The sequence below is a fragment of the Pteropus alecto genome, unplaced genomic scaffold (genome assembly GCF_000325575.1).
Source record: "Pteropus alecto unplaced genomic scaffold, ASM32557v1 scaffold224, whole genome shotgun sequence".
In the NCBI taxonomy this organism is placed as follows: domain Eukaryota; kingdom Metazoa; phylum Chordata; class Mammalia; order Chiroptera; family Pteropodidae; genus Pteropus; species Pteropus alecto.
This window is the reverse complement of record NW_006436289.1, coordinates 161,556-181,240: the sequence shown is the minus strand read 5'-3', so window position 1 is coordinate 181,240 and position 19,685 is coordinate 161,556. Positions and strand designations below refer to the sequence as shown.

Below are 19,685 nucleotides of genomic sequence, written 5' to 3'. Positions count from 1 at the left end.
ATTTTTAAACAATTTGATACTGTCACTCCCCTGTTTTAAACCCTTCAATTGTTTCCCATCGCCCTTGATTAATCCTTAAGATTTTTGAACAAGGTTTGTATATCTCATCTGATATGGCTCCTTCTGACTCTCCTGTCCCATTTCTTGCCATTCCTTCTCACTCTTCAGTTATCTGGCATTCTGGACTCCCACTTTCTTGAATGAATCTCTTCCTCATCTCTGGGCTTCAAACATGTTGCTCCCTCTGTCTGGAATATTTTACTTGTCCTCCTCTCTATCTGTTTCACTCCTATTCATCTATCTCATTTCAAAATTTAGATGTCACCTTCTCACAGAGACCTTCTCTAACCCTTGGACTGTATTTAGGCCTCCTTTTATCACTCCCATAGCACCTGTATTTCCTCTTTCTCAGCATTAATCTCCTGAAATAAATGTCCACATTTCTTTTCATCCTCTACATGGACTATTATGTTACTGCTGTATTACTAGCACCCAGCATATACTACAGCATGGTAGACATTAAATATTTACTAAATAAAGGAATTTTCCCAAAATGCTTGCTAGGATTCCAGCTCTGCGACAAGTTAGATAATTTGACTTAGACTCAGTTTCTTCAAGAATAAAATAGGGATAAAAATAATACTTACCTTAGAAGGTTGTTTTGAGAATTACATGAGATATGTTAGTAAAGCCCTTAGCACAGTGCCTGGCATATAGTAAGCATTTGATTAACATGCTTAAAAATAAAGAAAGCTTGTATCAGTTTACACTTACCTCAGTATTTTGAGACTATAACTCATTATTTCCCTTTCCAACATTAAATATTGTATTTTAAAATATTTTTATAAATATTAGAAGCAAAAAAATGATATCTGATGGTTTTAAGCCAATGTGTATTTTCAAGCCAACGGCTTTTTAAAAAATAGCTGCACCGTGTTGTTCCATGCCTGGTATGCCATAAAGAAAACAACTATTCAGTGCTTCTCCCTCTTCCTGTCACATCTTCTTTGTGGGGGAGGGGTATCTGAGAAAGGAATCCCCAATGTGGGGATTGTGCAAGGCCTAGGCAGCTAAATTGCAGGTATTTTCCACCACACCTTGAGGTTCTGCCAGTCTTCTTGCTTGTCCTATGAGAAGATATGGGGCCTAAGTTTCCCCAGCCAATCCAGGTGGCTGCCTCTGCCTCAAACGTTTTTAAGTGACGTAGAATCCGATAGGCCCAGAGGCCCCCACCACCACCACCACACTTCCTGTGTGGGGTTCAGAAACCCGCCTCCCCACCCAGTCTTAGTTGCTCGCTTCGGAAAATGGTGAGTCTCTCTCTTACAAAGCCCCCTTTATCATCTCAGCATTGGGAGCAATGGCCCCAGGGTACTCATCTTCAGCAGGGGTTTTGAAAAAGTCCTTTGGTTTCTTTTTCAGAAGTAATAAGCCAACTGGCCTCCACCATCTTAGGTAGAGTAAGTATCCAGTGAGAGAAGAATGCCTTCGGGAAATCTCTGGAGAGTTCTGGGACTCTGCCTCTTATCAGGTGAGTAGGATGGAATGAAAAGGTGGTATTTCTCCAGACCGTGGGAAGGCTCACAGACTAACCTGGTGATGCCCAGTGGTACCAAGTACTAGAAGATGTAAGAGACTGTGATGCCCAGTGGCCTCATGTACTAGAAGATGTAAGAGACTGTGTAATGTTAGCATGAAGAACTAGGGCTGCAGGCTTACAGTGAGCATGCCCCAGGCACTTGGGAGAATTTTCAGGGAACAACCAAAAAAAGCAGTAAGGGTGATCATATCTACTGAAGACAAAGTAGTCTCTATGCCTTCAAGAACCAGTTTGTTCTGTCAGTGAACTACCCAGCCCTTAAGAATTAACACCAAAGAGATTAGAAGACCTAACCATCACTCCTTGTTCTGAGGAAACTAAATAGTTGAACCCAAATTCTGCACAGGATATAGTAAGCTTTGTGTCTGAGACAATAAAACACTTCATAATTTTCAGTTTTTTTCAGTTAATCAAGAGCTTTCAATGAGTTTAGTCCTTTTTGAAGCAAGGTAGACTATAAATTGATAAATAAGCAAGAGCATTTCCATATCCCATATAAGATAAATAAGATTTTTTTTAAAGGTTGCCATTTATTGAGTTCTAGATACTATGTAAAAAAATTCTTTATATGTGTTAACTAATTTAATCCTTACCTCCATTCTGGAAGGTAAACATCACATTCCCTATTTTGTAGATGAAGAAGCTAATACTCAAAGAAGTTAAATAACTTGTTTAAAACTGTACAGTAAGTGCCAAAGCTGATCTGGGAAATCAAGGCTATCTGTCTACAAGGCCTGTGCTCTCAATGACTGCATTACAGGAGGCAAAATGGCTCACTATGGTTTTATTTCAGAGACCTACAAAATGATATCACAGCTGGGGCTCCTACCTCAGAGCCACAGCCATGATGTCTCCACTTCCTGCTTCATCTTGGGTTTCTAGAGCTTGTATGCAAACGCAAATCACCTGAGGATCTTGTTAAGCTTCTGCTAGAGGAGTTCTGGATTTGGGATTGTGATTCTGCATTTCTAGTAAGCTCTCAGGCTTATTAGTTTGCTACTGGTCCAAGGAACACAGTATGAGCGTCAAGGAGCAGGATGTGACTCCTGCAGGAAGTAGTCAGGCATTTTCTTAGAGGCCTATAGTATAAACTATGCTTTTCAGAGAGAGAGAGAATATGACTATCAAAGACCCAAGCTCCCCTAGAGGTTTGGCGTCATGAGATTGTGCCTAGTCTGCTCTGGCTATCGGAGTGGGGAAAAGGGAAGGTGGTGACTCACCCATTGTAGAGACTATTGGTAAAAGAAAGGTCCAGGTATACAGATAACTTTCAGGCAAATCCAGGGAAACTGGTCATTGTAATGAATCCCAGATATTTCTGAGTGAGGGGATCTGAAGGGCCCGGTGAAAATGTGATCAGGCTCTCTAGTGCACAGGCTGTAGTTGATAAGTAACTAAAGTTTTGAGTATTTTCATCTGTCTCAAGCATAAAACAAATGGAAAAACTGAACCATCAGACAAGAAATAACCAGAAATGGAACAAGAATCTCAGAGTTTGTACCTAACCAAGAGCTTGTTTTTCTTCCACAGTCAGAGGCCAATTTTCAAAACGGAGGTTTGGCTGCAAAATATTTTTACTATTTCTTTAGTCACCCAAAAGCGGCCCAACTTTTTCTAACTTCTGTTTGTCAAATATTGTGTGGTCATATTTAATGCTAGATGCTTTCTTGCTATGTTTCATCCCAAACTGACCAGGAATCCCTCGCTAGTACTCAGCAGTATGTGTCACTTGTCTAGGAAACAGGAATGACCGTGATCCAGTAGTGTTTGGGAAGGACTTCAGATGTTTAGAAATGCTCAGACAAGACCATGGTATGTTTTCTGCTTGAGATTTCAGCACTCACAACATTTACTAACTCTTTTTTTCTTATAATTTTATTTTCTAGTTGGTGCTTGGGGGCAAGAAGGTGAGATATGCTTTATTTCCTTGTCATGAAATCAGCCTAGAATTCTTTATATTTATGAGGAGAATTTTCTCTAGACCTCCCACAGAGACCAGTAAAAGGGGTTTCTACCATCTTCTCCTTTGCCTTTTCTTCACAAGTCTAGAGATATTTCTGGCTCTAGCAAAGAAGAAGGAAACAACAGAGATCACAGGAAATAATGAGTCTTAACTATTCAAAAGAAAAAAATTGAGACTATTAAATGAAGTTAAAAGTACCAACAGTTTTAATTTGCTTGCATTTCGTATTTGATGAGAGATTTTGTAGAGGATATGTGGCTTGAATGCATGCATGGGTACGCAGCAAATGAGCCTCTGGAGCAGCATTCCAGTGTGCATTCAGAACCACATGCCAAATACTCTGAATATGTGCATATTTGTGTGATCATGTGTGCACATACATATGAGTGTGCCTGGCCTGGAATTACTTTCTCAGTCATAGCAGTAAAGAATGTTCCAATATTAGAAGTCTTTCTATTCAATCGGCTCCTCCAGACTGAGTGAACCAATTTTGTTTAAAGGCAGTCATCGTGCCAGTCTACATTCCATTGCACTGCCTAATTTGTAGAGTCCTTGGGATAATTTTTTTTTTTTTTTTACCATGCAGCATGCTTTAATGTTACATTATTGACAAATGGGATATGTCAAAAGCACTAATATGCCTCAGGATAACTCATCTTCTCTGCACGCTATTGCCATTTGATTTTTTGTTTATCATTTGATTGATGCCCAATATAGATCGGTTTTTTCAAATTTACTGAGATATAGTTAACATATAACATGGTGTAGTTTAATGTATACAATGTAATAATTTGGTATATATAGTGAAATGTTTACTTAAAATCCGTTTTTTTAAATAGCCTTCAATTGTTTAATGTAGGACATAGGGCCCCAAACAGCATTTCTTATACAGCCATGGGGAATTTGAAGTTCCATTGTTTTTTAAAGGCTGAAGAAAGTAGGGACTAATCTTAACAGCTGATAAAAGTATTTCTAGTGATTTTTTTATCATTTCCTTTTCAAAGAATGAAGATATCGGTAAGAGGATTTTCACTCTATACAACCTCTTTTCAAATGTGGGACAAAATGGTCATAGAGGACAATCACCATAGGAAACATTGAGAACCAGAACTTTTTGAGGGAAAATACAACTATCTCTCAATAGCACGTGCATGAGAAGTGCTTGTTTGTTTGTTGCTGTCATATCTGATCATTGCTAAATGTGATATGTATCCCTGTGCATACATTCAGGAAAGAAGATACATGTGGGTGAGGATTGGAGTCACCACACGTTTTTATATAAATCATTGAATGCAGAGATGGTGTCTTATTTACCTGGCCCACTGCCTGGCACAGAATAGGTGCTCAATGTATATTTTTTTAATGAATAAATGATTCCCTCCCCTTAAGAAGCTGGTCTTTTGTGAGAGATAAATAATTGATGATATAGTGTGTTGCATGCTATGATATAGTTAGGTATGAAGTAAAATAAAATAAAATATAAAGAGAAGAGTGGTCAACTCTACAGAGAGTAGTTGGGGAAAGTTCCCCAGAGGAGGTGATTCTTCAGCTGAATTTTAAAGGATGAGCTTATATTCTAGGGAAGAAGAGTATTTTAGGCAGAGGAGATGTAGGCTGTTTAATATGAGGTTAAGAATCTAACTCTGAAGCTAAACAGCCATATTTGAATCTAGCTGGACTTGCTGAGTTTCTTTGAATAATTTATTTAACTTTTCTGTGCCACAGCATCATCATGTGTAAAATAAATAATAATGATATGTAGCCTGTAAGATTGTTATGGGGATTGAATGAATGATTCACTTAGAACATTATCTGACATATAGAAGGCAGTAGGTGAATTTCAGGTATTATCATAAGGGAACCATGCAGACTAGATAATAAGCATTACAGTTTATTGAGCATGTATGTTCTAGGTATTGCCCTAAATATTTACCTGAATTTCCTCATCTAATTTTAACATCCATATTCTACAGATAAGAAAACCAAGGTTAGAAAATAAATAAATAATCCAATCACAGAGATAACTGTAAATGCAGATGTAGCTGATACTGAAGCTCATTTTCTTAACCATTATGAAATACTGCCTCTGGATGTGATAAAATCTTTGTGAGCATACACCCTATTTCTAAGCATAAACATCTAGGCCTTCGTATGAGCATGTGTAAGTCTGAACTGTACTGCTAAATTTGTGCCAATGAAAGTTGTGTACAATTTTCTTTACGTCTCTTTTTCAAACAAACACACCAAGCAGAGTAAATATCTATTTACTTTTAAATTATTTTATTTATGATTTCCAGTTTATTTAACATCTCTTAAAACATCAGTACTGAAAAATTATTTCTAAGTGGAAATACTATCAGCTACCTATTGTAATTATACTTAACTCTCAATTATTAGCAGATGGGTAAACCTGAAGAAAGACTTGTTTACTTACATTCTGTGTGATCTCAGCCAGAGAGCTACCTGAGTAACTGAGTCAGAACTCAGTTCTGTTCTCCATTGTAACAGGACCCTAACAAGAAAAGGAAAAAAGTAACTAACATTTTTCCTGAGCATCTTCTATGCTCTATCCATATTCGCTTTCATAATCCATTTAATTTTCACAAATGCCCTGTGAGATACATGTTTTATCTCCATTCTCCAGATGAAGAAACAGGCTCAGAGAAGTGAGATGACTTGCCCTTGGTCACACAGCCTAAGGCAGATCTGGAATTCAAACACAGGGCTTCTGACTCAGTCCAGTGATCTGTGCCCAATAGCATACTGTAGCAAAATACCTCGGAGAAAAGACTGTCTCTGAGCACCACCACCTCTTCTCTCTTCTAGCTGTCATATCCAGGCTCAAGCATAGCCTAGTGCTGCCCAGTGTCCCAGCCACAAGTCTTCCAGGAAATGAGGATGCACGCCAGCCCCATATTCCCGGGACAAAATTGCCTGCTGTGGGAAACGTGGCTGGGTCCCCAAATTCTATTAATGAATTTCAGTTGTCCACGTCAATAGTTCCTCCCTCTAACAAAAATAATTGAGAGTTGATTATACTCAAGGATATTTAAAATAGAGCCACCTTTTATTGGAATACTATTCCCTTAAAATATGTATAATGCATTACATAATTTAAGGGCAATAACAACAGAGTGGTACAGAATAAAAAGAAAGATGTTTAGAGCATTTTAGATCTTTCTTCCTAGCAATTGCCATCAGTTTGGGCTCAAATAAACTCTTATAGAAATTCAAATAAAGAAGAAGAAGAAAGATGTTTGATCTCTATTATGAGGGATCCTGTTAGTTATGAGAACTTCTGAATAATGAAAAATAGGTAAGCCCAAATATCAGCAATTCAAAAATATCAAGGTCTTTATCTCTGAGAAGACCTTTTAATATCTATATGGAATATGATTTTTGCTAATGTAAGAGGATAAACTTGAAGACTTCTATAATTTTTCAGCTTTAGTATTTGAAGACTTTCTGAGCTTCAGTGCATGTAGACCAAGAAGCACATGTTGATATATTATCAATTTGACATTTCTGAGTTACATTCAGAAGCTTACCTCATGGGCTAACTACATGTCCCACCTTTAAGGCTGGGGACTTCCTAAAGGATGGCCCTCTTTGGGAATTCTTGGGGGACTGTGTACAGTTCCCTTGAAAATTTTTACCTACAATTTAAACTTTAACCAAGATTATTTTCTTACCAGTCTTTCCTTTTTTCATTTTCAGATGAATCTTCTGTTATACTGAAAAGTAAGTTTATCAGTCTTTTATGAATGCCCTATTTGAGGATGCAGGTCAGTGTGGACAGAGGAGAAGGAATTGACTGAGAGAGATTAATCCCAAGAACTGAGGCCCTCTCAACATTATATTTCCAACACTCATTTTAGAAACATTACAAATAGAGACTTTTATAGGTTTTTGGTTACTTCTATCCTCCCTTTCCCAAGTCCCCATGTCCATGCCTAAACTCTGAAGTCAACTTCAAAAGGTTCTCTAGTCCTCCTTTTCCTACATAGCCCCTTTTTCATACCCTATAGCCAGCGGTGTTCCCTTTTGACAAGAAAATCTAAGACCTAGATGACACATGACATTTTGCATTTGGTTGATTCTTTTGTTATTAATTTGCCTTTTCTGAAATCTTGTTGGCTTCTTCTTCCAATTTCCCTTCTCTTTCCCCCATTCTCCAGTATATAAAGTCTCCATCTCCGGGACAAAGGTAATGCTGACATGCCCTGAGGATTCTGAATCTGGAACAATAATATGGGAAAAAGATGGTAAACCACGACGCACTAACGAAGACACGCTATTATTGGAGAATTTTTCAGAAATGGAGGATAATGGTTATTATTCCTGCTACACAAGTGCCTCTAAGAACAATCGCAATTTGCTCTACCTGAAAGCAAGAGGTAATATAGGTCTCCAGCGTAAGCCCTACTAGATTCTTTAGGGAAGACCATTTCAAAAGGGTACCCTCAATTACCTCCCATAACACAACTCACAGTCCCCTGACATCTTTGTGTTTCTCCTATAGTCAATACTAGGACTCTCAGGGGCCACACAGCATCATTTTTTTTCTGAAATACAGATTAAAAACCAATATGGGGCTGTCTAAGTAAGCTCAGTCAGCACTTGATCTAAAACAACAAATTCCCAAGGGACAGAATTAATTCATTTGCATTATAGCACATCCAGAATTATGACAAACTGATGTGTGTCCATCTGATGCTTTATCCGGAGATAAATTCTTCAGGAGGATTTGCAAAGGAGACTCAAAGCTACCATAATAAAATGCCATAAGCTAAGGCATCATAATAAATAATAATGATAGTAATATTTATTGAGTGCTTATTAAGTTTTAAGCAGTACCACTAAACACTTGCCAGGAGTATTTTTTTTTTTTCATATAATCCTCTTAACAACCATGTGAGTTAAATACTATTTTATTCCCATTTTATAGATGAGAGGACAGAATCTTTGTGAATTGAAAACACATTTCACAATTCTCACAGCTAGTGAGTAATGGAGCTGGGACTTGAACCCAGATTGACACCAGAGCTTCTATCCATAACAGCCACACTTTGTTCATCATTATAAATGTATTAAAAAGGAAGGCTCTGGTTGTGGCCAGCATGTGGGTCTTGAAGGGAGAATCCCCTTCATTTGTTCCTTCCTCACACCCAGTGTCCTTGTGCCTTCTCTTTTTTTTTTTTTTTTTGATGATTTTTCCTCTTCTCCCCACCCCCCTGTCCCCTGCAGTATGTGAGAATTGCATGGAGGTGGATCTGATGGCAGTGGCCGTAATCATTATTGTTGACATCTGCATCACTCTTGGCTTGCTGTTGTTGGTGTATTACTGGAGCAAGAATAGAAAGGCCAAGGCCAAACCTGTGACCAGAGGAGTGGGTACTGGTGGCAAGCCCAGGGGTAAGACCATTGAGTTGGGTTAGAGGAGATTCCCACCAAGGGGGATATCTAGCCTGGGCCAGAAGAGGCAGCAAGTCCATGGCTAGGCAAGACAGCTTCTACAGAACATTCACTATACTGCCAAGATCTCAACAGAGGGTTTCGCATCTCAGATCACTCCTCTCCTCCCCATTCTAGAAAAGTGCCAAAAAAGTTTATTAACAGAATGGGCTTCCTCAAATGCCTGTCAGTGTTCTGCAATAATCAGATTTCACCCCTAATCTGTGGGGAGAGAGACTTTTAGACATTAGTTCTGCCTTTTCCTTTCCCTTCCTCCATGAGTAAGGAAACAGTGGAAGGACCATAAGCTGAGGAAAGTCACAGAAGGATAAGAACAGTGTATATTTGGGGTGGGAAGGCATTAGCAATGAGATGAAAGAAAGAGAAGAGAAAGGGAGACTGAAACGGAAAAAGGAAGAAGTGGAAGAGAGAACAAAGGGGTTTTCGATCCTTGATCTGGGTCTCATTGCACTCCTACGTGGAAACAAATCCTTCTCTCATCTCTCCTCCGCAGGACAAAACAAGGAGAGGCCACCACCTGTTCCCAATCCAGACTATGAGGTAACAAGGGATAGAATGGGGAGAAGGGGAGAAGAGGACAGGTGGGACTGTCCATCTGGCCCACCAGACACTTCAAAGCCCACCCCCTCAGTCAAGGTTCCAGAACAACCCACTCTGTGCCTCCCTCTGCCTCCTTCATGATAGAATGGGGCCATCTCAAAGCCTGCATGGCTTCCTCCACTGGGAGGAGTGGGGGTGGCAGGTGGCAATACTCCTCTTTTTCTTTTCTTTTTTTCCTTTTATTCATTAGCTGGGACAAAGCCATGGGGAATACCATATATGTAAATTCTAACATGATAAACTCAGGACTGATGTTCCGCCAGAATGTACCAATACAGTCATATCGGTTGTTGAATTTTTAAAATACTTCACTGGCAAATAGCCTCAAGCATCTCCCACCCCCAACATACACTGCCAGATATTATGGCCTCCCCCACCTAGACTGCTTCTTGATTAAGCAACTAAAATGTTAATGTCTGGCATAGCAGAGAACCATCAGGATTGTTCTGATTGTTTGCTGTATGTATAATACCAATTGTTAAATATTTTGAATATCACACTTGGACAATTTCAACAAATATTTATTTAGCACCAGCCAAGCATGTGGTATTCATTTTCCCATGAGTAACTTCATTTCTTTCTGACAAAAACCCTGAGAAGTGGGTCTTTAGATTCCCATTTTTGAGATTGGAAAGCTGAGACTTACGGAAGGAAGTGACGCAATTAAGTCTATTACCAGTCCATGCCAAGTTAAAGTTCAAGCCTGCCTCCTGACTCCTAGTTCAAGGTTCTTTCCATTACACTAAAGCTAGGTCTTCAGAGGGCTGTCTTTTTGAGGAACCACCTCCTCCTATCCTGCTGACCACCCCTCTCTACTCCACCCCTAGCCCATCCGGAAAGGCCAGAGGGACCTGTATTCTGGCCTGAATCAGAGAGGCATCTGACAGCTCCCAAGGACACTGCTTCCCATTGGCCCAGACCTGGCTCCTCTTCAGGCACCTGTTCCCTGGGCAAGTCTTGGACTCCACAGAATTGTTCCTCTGCTTCTTGTGGAACTCACACCTGCAGCCTTGTCCCCAGCTCCCTCCTTCCTGCCTTCTCTGCTGGTGCACAGTCCTGGGATATTGCTGCCTTATTGTCCTTTGAAATATCATTGCTACTCACCCCTTCACACCTGGCCTGTACCTTTGTCTGAATATTTATTTCTGCTGTTCATCACCGCCCCCAATTCCTGTCTTCCCTGGTGAGTGTTACTTCTTCCTTCCGTTCCCTCCTTTTCCTGTGTATAAGATGCCCCATCCCTAATTATTCCATCTACCTTCCTATCTTTTCAGCTCTCTCTTTGGCAACCCTCTGTGGGAATGGACTGGATAAATGTTGGCAGAGGTCTTGGCCCTGAGCCAGGCCTTTGTTTCCTCTCTCCTATCTCCAATGTAGGCCCCTGGGCAGTCGTTTCCATGTCCATGAATGTGTTAGGCTCCTTGTCAGCTGAGAGAGAAAAGAAATAAAGTGTGTTTGGCTGCAAGAATTGTTGTTCCTCTTTTCTGAAAGGCCCTCAGAGGCTGCGCCATTTCCTGAAACAACTCAGGTCCTCTCTACCTTTGACTAAATTCCCCAGCCATGATCCCAAAGGCAAATACTACATGTTTTCACAATGGGTAGAGCATTATTTGAAGCTCTCTTTAGAGAAGGCATCAGGAAATAGTTGAGAGAGAGAGAGAGGGAGAGAGAGAGGGAGAGAGACAGAGAGAGAGAGAGGGAGAGGAAGAGACAGGGGGGGAGAGAGAGAGAGAGAGAGAGAGAGAGAGAGAGAGAGAGACTGCAAGCTTGAGCGAGAAGATAAAGAGCAAACAATTAGTCATTTGACTAACTTTTCTTGGAGAAAAACATCAAGGGTGGCAGAGAGTGATGAGTCCCTGACAGAGTGGTCAGTTCAAAAACATGGATGAGACAGAAACAAAGGCTTTAAAAGGCAGATGAAGGCAGCAGTGAGAAGAGTGGAAGTGTAAAAGTGTTGAGGGATGGAATACAGATTTCCACAAACTGCCTCTAAAAGGAGGAGCCCCAGAGTCAGGGAGAGGGAAGTAGGGCAAGGAGGTGCTGTCACGCCTTCTTCCACTCTGAGAGGCAGCAGCCTGCAGCCAGAAGCAGCTGTGGTTTAGCAGCCAGGATGTGGAGTGTGTGCAGAGAGAGGGTGAGAGAGATGCAGCAGCAGCCAGAGGCCGGTGTGGGAGGGCTTCTTTCTCAGTCTCCCAGGGTACACACACAGCTTGCAGCGAGAGGAGACCAGAGCACTGAAGATCTACTTTAGTCCACTCAAGCCAGTGGGTTCTCTTCTCTCCCTCTCTGAACTCAGAAACCTCCCTGCTCATCACAGGGCTATTTATGTATGTGACCAGGACTGAAAAAGCCATTTTGGTTACCAGTCCCCCATATACTATTCACACTCAGCCTTGGGCTTATGGCTACAGTTTCTATTTGATAGTCACTGTTGAAACACGGCTTCTTTCCCTCTAACACTCAATACTAATGCTCACAACATCTCCACGATGTTGACCTTCACTAGCCAGATCAGCAGGCTGGCCTGGGAGTGGAGTGGAAGTTTTGTCCCTGGTATAATTGATGGTGCCCAGTCAAGGGGAAGTGAGGCCTAGCATGAGTATTTACTGTGTTCTAGAAATTGTGCTGAGAACTTTAGGTGCATTATCTCATCTAATAAAGGTGCGTTATCTCATTTAGGTGCATTATCTCATTTAATTTTTATGATAACTTGACAAGGTAGATGTTGTCCTTGTATATCCATGAGACTATGAGGGCTCATTTGCCCAAAGTGTACAATTAGTGAGGAACAGAACTGGAATTAGCAGCCAGTAATGTTCAGCTCCAGTCCCAACTGTGATCATGAAGAATGCTCTCCATTTTCCTGACTTAAGAGCTCTGTATGTGATTGTTTAGGTATTCCTTCAATGAGTGCTCTTCTGATCACTCATGTGGCAGGCAAGTACCATGTTAAATGCTAAGGAGACACAAATAAACCGTTCCAGTCTTCAAAGAGCTTGCAGTCATATAACAGTGCCCAGGCATGCAAAAAGTTAAACAACAGCAGAAGAACAAATGTGACTAAGCACTTGTTAGTGCTACAGTGTTGCTGGTGTTCTGAGGAGGGACTGAGAAATGAGACAGTCTGGAAAGTTCCATGGATGAAGAGAGACTTGATCTGGGCCTTGAAGGGAAGGATGGATAGAATTTGAAGACAAAGAAGGCTCTCCACTCACTGAAGATGAAATAGATAACCTAAATAGAAAGAAATAATACCAATTCTGTACAAACTCTTCCAGAAAATTGAAGAGGGAATACTTCCAACTCATCTAAACTTATCTTCTATAATGGTTAATTGTATGTGTCAATTTGGCTAAGCCACGGTACCCAGATATTTAGTCAAACAAATCTAGATGATCTGGATGTTGTCGTACAGGTTTTTTTGAGTTGAGATTAACATTTAAATCAGTAAACTTTGAGTAAAGCAGGATACTTTCCATACTATGAGTGAGCCTCATCCGATCAGTTGAAGGCCTTGTGAAAAAACAGACTGAGGTCCTCTGAGGAACAGAAAATTCTTTGTCTCTGAACTGTCTTTAGATTCAAGATGCAACATCATCTCTTTCCTGCATCTCCAGCCTGCTAATCCACTTTGCAGATTTTGTGGCAAACTCTAAGCAATATACTTTGATATCAAAATCAAAGACATTACAAGAAAACTGCTGACAAGATCCCTTATGAATAGATGCAAAAATTCTTCATAAAATTTAAGCAAATATAATCTGATAATATATAAAAAGAAAAATATATAATGACCAAGGAATGCAGGATTGGTTTAATAGATCATGCCACCAAAGTAATTTACCATATTAACAGACTAAAAAAGTAAAACCATGTAAACATATTAATCAATGCAGAGAAGCACTTGACAATGCTCAACTATTTTTGCTAAAAATTCTCAACAAACTAGAAAAAGAATGGAATGTCCTCAACTTGTGAAAGAGCATCTAAAAAAAACCTACAGCCAACATCATGCTTAATGCTGAAAGACAACGCTTTCCCTCTAAGATCACAAATGAGGTAAGAATGTTCTCTGCACTCCTGTCAACATTATACTGGAGATTCTAACTAATGTAATAAGCCAAGAAACTGAAGTAAAACACATCCAGATTGGAAACAAAAAAGTTAAACTGTCTTAGTCACAAACTACATGATTATCTATGTAGAATATCTAATGGGATCTACAAAACAAAAACTACTAAAATTAATAATTGAGATTAGGAAGATTTCAGGGTAAAAATTGATTTACAAAAAGCAATTATATTTCTATATATTATCAATGAACAATTGGAAATTGAAAATTTTTAAGTACCATATATGATAACATAAAAAAAATAACATATTTAGAGATAAATCTGACAAAAGACATGTTCATGGATTGGAAGACTCATCATTAAGACATCAATTCTCCCCAAATTGATCTATAATTTCAGTACAATCTTAATCAAAATGCCAATAGGCATTTTGTAGTAAGCATTTGAGAAGCCTATTTATATTGGAATGCCAAGGAACTAGAATAACAAAACTACTTTCTTTAAAAGTTGTATCCCAGCCATTCCACCTCTGAGTATTTATCCAATAGAAATAAAAGCATATGTCCACACAATGACATATATTAATGTTCATAGCAGCTTTATTTGTAATAACCAAAACCAGGAAGCAACCCAAAAGACTATCAACAGATAGTATAAACAGCTGTGGCATATCCATACAATGGAATACTACTGAACAACAAAAAAGGAACGAACTATTGAAAGATGCAACAAGATGGATGAATATCAAAATAATTATGCTGAATGTAAGAAGGCAGACCAGAAAAGGGTACATAATATATTATTTCATGTATATTAACTATAGAAAAATGAGAACTAATCTGTAATGACAGAAAGTGGATCAGTGGTCGCCTGGAGGGTGTGGAGATAAGCAGAGGGAGCGGGGAGGGATTGCATGCAAAGGGGCACAAGGAAACTGTTCAAAGTGTTGGATACGTTCATTATCTTGATCGTGGTAGTGTTTCACAAGTGGGCTACATATGCCAAAGTTTGCCAAATTTTACGCTAAATATATGCTGTTTATTTGTGTCAGTTTACCTCAGTAAATCTGTTTTTTAAAAGCACACAAAAAAATAGAGCCATAAGGGACACAAGATTCTAGAAGGGCTCAGATGGAGGGAGGGCAGTTTTTCTCAACTTTGGCTTCCTGTTAAAATCGACTTAAGTCCTGATGCTCCAGACCAATAAAATTAGAATTCCTGGGGGTGGAATCACCCAGAAACCAGTATTTTTAAAGTTCCCAAGAGTTTCCAACATACGGCCAATGTTGAGAACTAGTGAGAGGTATGGTGGGATATAAAGGCATATGAGGAATCAGGTGAAAGGAAGTGTGCAGTGTGTGAAAAGGATACAAGCACTGGTACAATACAAGCCATGAAGGGTTGCTCAGTGGAGGTACTCAGTGTGAAAGCAAGATCTAGGGTTAGAAGGACTATGGTAGTAGGGATATAAAGGGTAGGAATAAATCATAACCATGAATGCAGCATCTGTTGTAAATTGGAAGTTCATTCTGTCTCTACCAAAATTGAGGTCTGTGTATATCGTGAAGAGATAGTGGTCAGAATCATCCAGATCTCTGGCAATATAGTTTTTAATTCTTTTTTCTTTGGGGAACCCTGGTCTAGAAAATGCTTACTCTCATTTAAATGTCCTCAAGTTCACTAAACTACTCTTACTCAGAGAATAAAAGGAGAGGTTCCCACCTATGGTAGACAGGAACAGGCATGAAGGACACAGAGTAAGGGACCTCAGTTCTTCATTTAAACCAAGGACTCTGAATTGGGGTTGTTTCAGAATTACTCAGGGACTACATGCCTAAAGTGGGGCCCACGTGTCTATATTCTTAACAATTCCCTCAGGCTCTCAAAGATTCAGAACCACCACTAACCCACTAACCAAAGAAACCAAAGATGACATCCATTGAAAATATCCTAAGTCCCCACCTAGTCTCAAACTCCAGCTTTCCAAGTGAGTGGAAATTTAATTGATGAAGGGTTTCTGTTGCCAGTTTATCCTGCAGGAGACAGGGGCAAAGGTTCTGGGGAAAGTAAGATAAATGGTATTAAAGGGGTCTAGGCTAAGACTTCTCACAGCTAGTGGCTACTGCACAATGAGGTTAAAAAGCCAAGGCCAGCCCCTTAGCAGAAGTGGGACTTTCTCACACACATTCTCTGCATCTTGATAAGAAGTGAGTCTCAAGGCCTTTGATGTCTCTACCACCTCCGCTCGTGATGTCATGGAAACTTTTGTGCGGCTGAGTCCCTGAACACAGCAGCCACCCTCAGCTGTGGTGAAGAAGCCAAAACCCAGGAAGGGTTACAATGGGGGGCTAACTGGAGACAACAAATAGCGAGGGAGTACGTGGGGGCAGATCCTGAAGAGAGTGCACCAGGCCATAAACACCAGTGAGGCAGAAAGTGATGAGAAGCTGTCCATTAGACTGTTCATGTGGGGCAGAGGACGGGAAGCAATGAAGGAATGATACAGATTGGCAGGGAGAGCAAGGACCCAAACAAGGCAGGACAATTCCCATGCCTTGCTCAGGAGGCTTGAAAAGTCCAGGCGCCTGCTGAGTGAAAGAAGACATATTTATTGACTGAACAAAGAGAGAAGGTGTGGTTGATAACTGATGCTCCTATAAGCCACCAATCTCAGGTTCACTTGTTCCGAGGCCAGTTTTCACCAAGACGGCTGTACTGAGCATCATTCCGATCACGAAGGGGCTGAGAGATGAAAAGGGGAAATAGTGTGGCAGAGTCAGAACTCTCCTGGGGAGGACCCCAGTGGGTCCCAGAGATGAGAGTTTATACCTGACCTTTCCAGACCCTCCCCCAGTGAATTCCCCACTAGGACCCCTCGTACATGCACATAACACCTAGTGTCAGTTTCTCCATCCCCACTCACTCCTCCTCCCATTCTCATCTTTCTCCTCTGGACTCACCTGATAGAGCTGGTCATTACTCAATAAATGTTGAGTCTCAGCAGCTAGTTTAAAAGAGAGTTATAAAGGGCATAGGAGGATGAGACAGTGAGACCCCACAAACACTGCAGGGGGCCTGAAGCTGGTCACACCCTCAGAAGTCTGCGTGAGTAATATGGGGACACAAGTTCTTTCAATAACCAGTTGTAAAAACACTTATGAGGACTGCAGGAATGATTCCCAAATGAGACACAACCCACTTGCCAGCCCCATTCCTTAGCAGGTACACAGTCACCCACACCTACATCCACAACACACATGCATTCATGTACACACACACACACACACACACACACATTCTGTCCTTTCCACTTACCCCTAGAGAGCCTTCCAGTCTCATGTCCAGCAAAGCAGTAGACTCCCAAAGCAAGGAGGATAGTGGCAATGATGTCAGTGACAATGATGCCAGCCAGGGTAGCTGAGTCCAGCTCCACACAGTTCTGGCACACTATGGGGGAAGGGAGGCAAGAAGAGAGGTGGAAACCATCCTTACCTCCTAAGGAAGCATCAAGACCTCTCATGCCAAGACCCAACTTAAGATTCTTGGAGAGAGGCCTGCTGCTGACCTTGCTATAGCCACCTCTTCCTTTCATCCCAAGGAATCCCTAAGGAGAGCCAAGAAGTAGTCTCAGCTTTATAGGAATTTAAATAAGGCAGGAGACCAAATCACTCTCTCAACTTAGCCCCTACTGCTTGGATCACAAGGCTTGGGTTACTTCTCTTTCTCCATCAGTTAAGTTCTCTCAAACTCCCAAACTCTGGCTTGTACTATTATAAGAGTAACCCCAGTTTGTTTAGAGAACAGATTGTTCCACCATAGCCCCCTCCAGCTAGAAAGTTCTCATATCCAGAGGCCCCATCCATTCCAACCCAAAGTGTTCAGGCAGCACATACTTCTATAATATACTTGTAAAGTATATAATTTGAATTTGTTTTCATATGTCTCATTGCACAGATACACTCCTCGTGGGTCCAGGATGCGTTTTCCCAGGTCCAGACTTTGGTCGTTTGAGGACAGTTTTCCCCTTGTTCCCTGTAGCCATATGGTGCTTCTATTGCAATTCAAAAGCACTTTGTCCTCAACTTCATCCACAAGATTCTGGGAGAGGCTCACTAAGGAAAAAAATACCGTGACTAGAGTCAGCACTTTGGTCTAAACTAGACTCCTAGTTCTGCTGAGGCTCATACTTAAGAAGGACTCCTTTCCAAGTCTAGGACAGTTTAAGGCTTCCAGCAAAAGAGAGAGAAGTCACAAGAGAAAGGCTTCGGGATGCTCCCCCATGAACTGCAGGGGTCAGGAAAGGCACAAGGATGCAGTTCAAGCAGAGGGCAGGCCCTGATGGATACAGAGCAAAAGAGGAACTGTAGAGTTGGGTTGATCTAAGAACCATCCTGGAAATGTGTTCAGACCACTGATTAGAAATAAGAGGGGAGCATAGGCTGCTGAAGCATCCAAGAGATGTGGAAAGGCAAAATGTTCCTCACTTGGAGGTGTCCACATTTTTTTCTCCAGGAAAACTAATTCTACTTCCCAGCTACCTACAACACTTTCACTTCAGCTTCTCTCCCTCCTCTTTCCTCCCCCTTTGCCTTACTCCAACAACTACCAAGAGAATGGAACTCTCACTGACTAAAGCTTTTCCCAGGGCCAATAACGATTGGGGGTAGGAGAAAAGCTAGTATGACTTACCAGCCCACCGGTCCAGAAGGGGATCCAGGGCAAATTCCATGTAAAGATTTTTAGTTGTGCTACACTTGCTTAAAAGAAGGGGTCAAAAAACTTTTTTTTATCAAATCCATTCTTGGGGATCCACACAAGTCAAGTCTTGTGGAGAGTTTAAGGGCTGGAAGTATGCACAGCACCTTTCTAAATCTACTGAATTGCTTTGACTGAGAACACCACCAAAACCCAGAGGAAAAGTGGAATCTACATTCTCCCTGAGCTTTACACTCTGTTACCAATTTGGATATAAGAACATCCTCTAGAAAATCCCAATGCCTCTGAAGCAGGTCAGGAATATATGTGTGTGTACTCTGGGAGAAACATGTACATCGGATACTTCACATCCTACACTCATATCTTATTTGGAATCTGTTTCCAGTGAAAATGCTGGATGTCCCAAAACAGCTGATTCCTAGGATAACCATTCATCCCAGTCTGCCTGAGATCAAGGAGGTTCCTGGACTATCAGTTTTAAAACCAGGCAAACAGGGATGAGTTGGTCATTCTCCTACCCCAAATCTGCCTTCCCTCATGCTCAACCTAAAGTTAGCTCTTCTCTTAAAGCAGCAAGATACCCAAGGCCAAGATGCACCTCTAACTAGAGCTGGTCAAGCCAAAAGCCTGTTTCTCAGACACTGCCCTACATTCCATCCTGCCCTCCTTGACAACCCTGCCTAGTGAATTAAAGCTAGCACTGAGAAGAACTTTCAAGTTGTCCTCGCTGCAGGTGGTAATGTCCCTCTCAGGTCCCTTCTCCTAGATGCTCCCGCCCACCTGGAGAAGCCTTACCTTGGGAGAGAAGGGCAGCCAATATCAGGCCAGCCAGAAACCTGCTGTGTTCCATCTTCCAACAGAATTCATTCAGTAGATAGACCCAGGTCACAGATCTATCAGCTAGGATGAGAGCTGCCCTCCGCCAGCAGACTCACTGGTACCGGAAAAAGTAGAGGGTGGGGGAGGAACTAGAATAAGCCTATTTCTCTGTTCTCTGCTATTGATGATAGGAGACTGTCAGAGTAAGGGTTAGCTGGGGGTGGGGTAGGAAGGAAGCAGGTGCAAATTTCTCTCTCTGAGCTGAAAGCTTAGGGGTGGAGTGAAAGGGAAAGCAGAGACTATAGAAAAGATTGCCTGGACTCCTAAGAAGTAAAAGGAGATTTAGGATGACCTTTCCTGAGTCACTGATGAAAAATATGAACTTCAGAGTTCCTATGAACAACATAAGTACATTTACTTGCCACCTAAAACTGCCACCT

The 19,685-nt window shown here is 41.1% G+C and overlaps 2 protein-coding genes across 2 annotated transcripts; one reads left to right on the top strand and one right to left on the bottom strand.

Annotated features, from left to right (window-relative positions):
* Window positions 1-1,242: 1,242 nt before the first annotated feature.
* Window positions 1,243-11,103, top strand: CD3E (CD3e molecule). Its single transcript, XM_006912761.2, has 8 exons — window positions 1,243-1,310; window positions 1,423-1,531; window positions 3,487-3,507; window positions 7,281-7,304; window positions 7,742-7,960; window positions 8,811-8,978; window positions 9,532-9,578; window positions 10,466-11,103. Exons 2-8 carry the CDS (start codon window positions 1,483-1,485, stop codon window positions 10,520-10,522), a joined length of 585 nt encoding a protein of 194 aa, XP_006912823.1. The 5' UTR covers window positions 1,243-1,310; window positions 1,423-1,482; the 3' UTR covers window positions 10,523-11,103.
* A 3,200-nt stretch (window positions 11,104-14,303) lies between these two features.
* CD3D (CD3d molecule) lies at window positions 14,304-19,416 on the bottom strand. Its single transcript, XM_006912760.1, has 5 exons — window positions 19,222-19,416; window positions 17,604-17,822; window positions 17,026-17,157; window positions 16,671-16,714; window positions 14,304-16,452 (listed from the first exon to the last, which is right to left on the bottom strand). The coding sequence occupies exons 1-5, from the start codon at window positions 19,274-19,276 to the stop codon at window positions 16,387-16,389; spliced, it is 516 nt and encodes a 171-aa protein (XP_006912822.1). The 5' UTR covers window positions 19,277-19,416; the 3' UTR covers window positions 14,304-16,386.
* Window positions 19,417-19,685: the final 269 nt, after the last annotated feature.

Excerpts from the sequence above, each read along its gene's own strand:
- CD3E (XM_006912761.2), top strand. The coding sequence starts at position 1,483 with ATGCCTTCGGGAAATCTCTGGAGAGTTCTGGGACTCTGCCTCTTATCA. Across the intron at positions 3,508-7,280 it reads TGGTGCTTGGGGGCAAGAAG|ATGAATCTTCTGTTATACTG; the intron begins GTGAGATATGCT and ends TTTCATTTTCAG. Across the intron at positions 8,979-9,531 it reads TACTGGTGGCAAGCCCAGGG|GACAAAACAAGGAGAGGCCA; the intron begins GTAAGACCATTG and ends TCTCCTCCGCAG.
- CD3D (XM_006912760.1), bottom strand. The coding sequence starts at position 19,276 with ATGGAACACAGCAGGTTTCTGGCTGGCCTGATATTGGCTGCCCTTCTC. Across the intron at positions 17,158-17,603 it reads TTTACAAGTATATTATAGAA|TGTGCCAGAACTGTGTGGAG; the intron begins GTATGTGCTGCC and ends CTTCCCCCATAG. Across the intron at positions 16,453-16,670 it reads GTAATGACCAGCTCTATCAG|CCCCTTCGTGATCGGAATGA; the intron begins GTGAGTCCAGAG and ends TTCATCTCTCAG.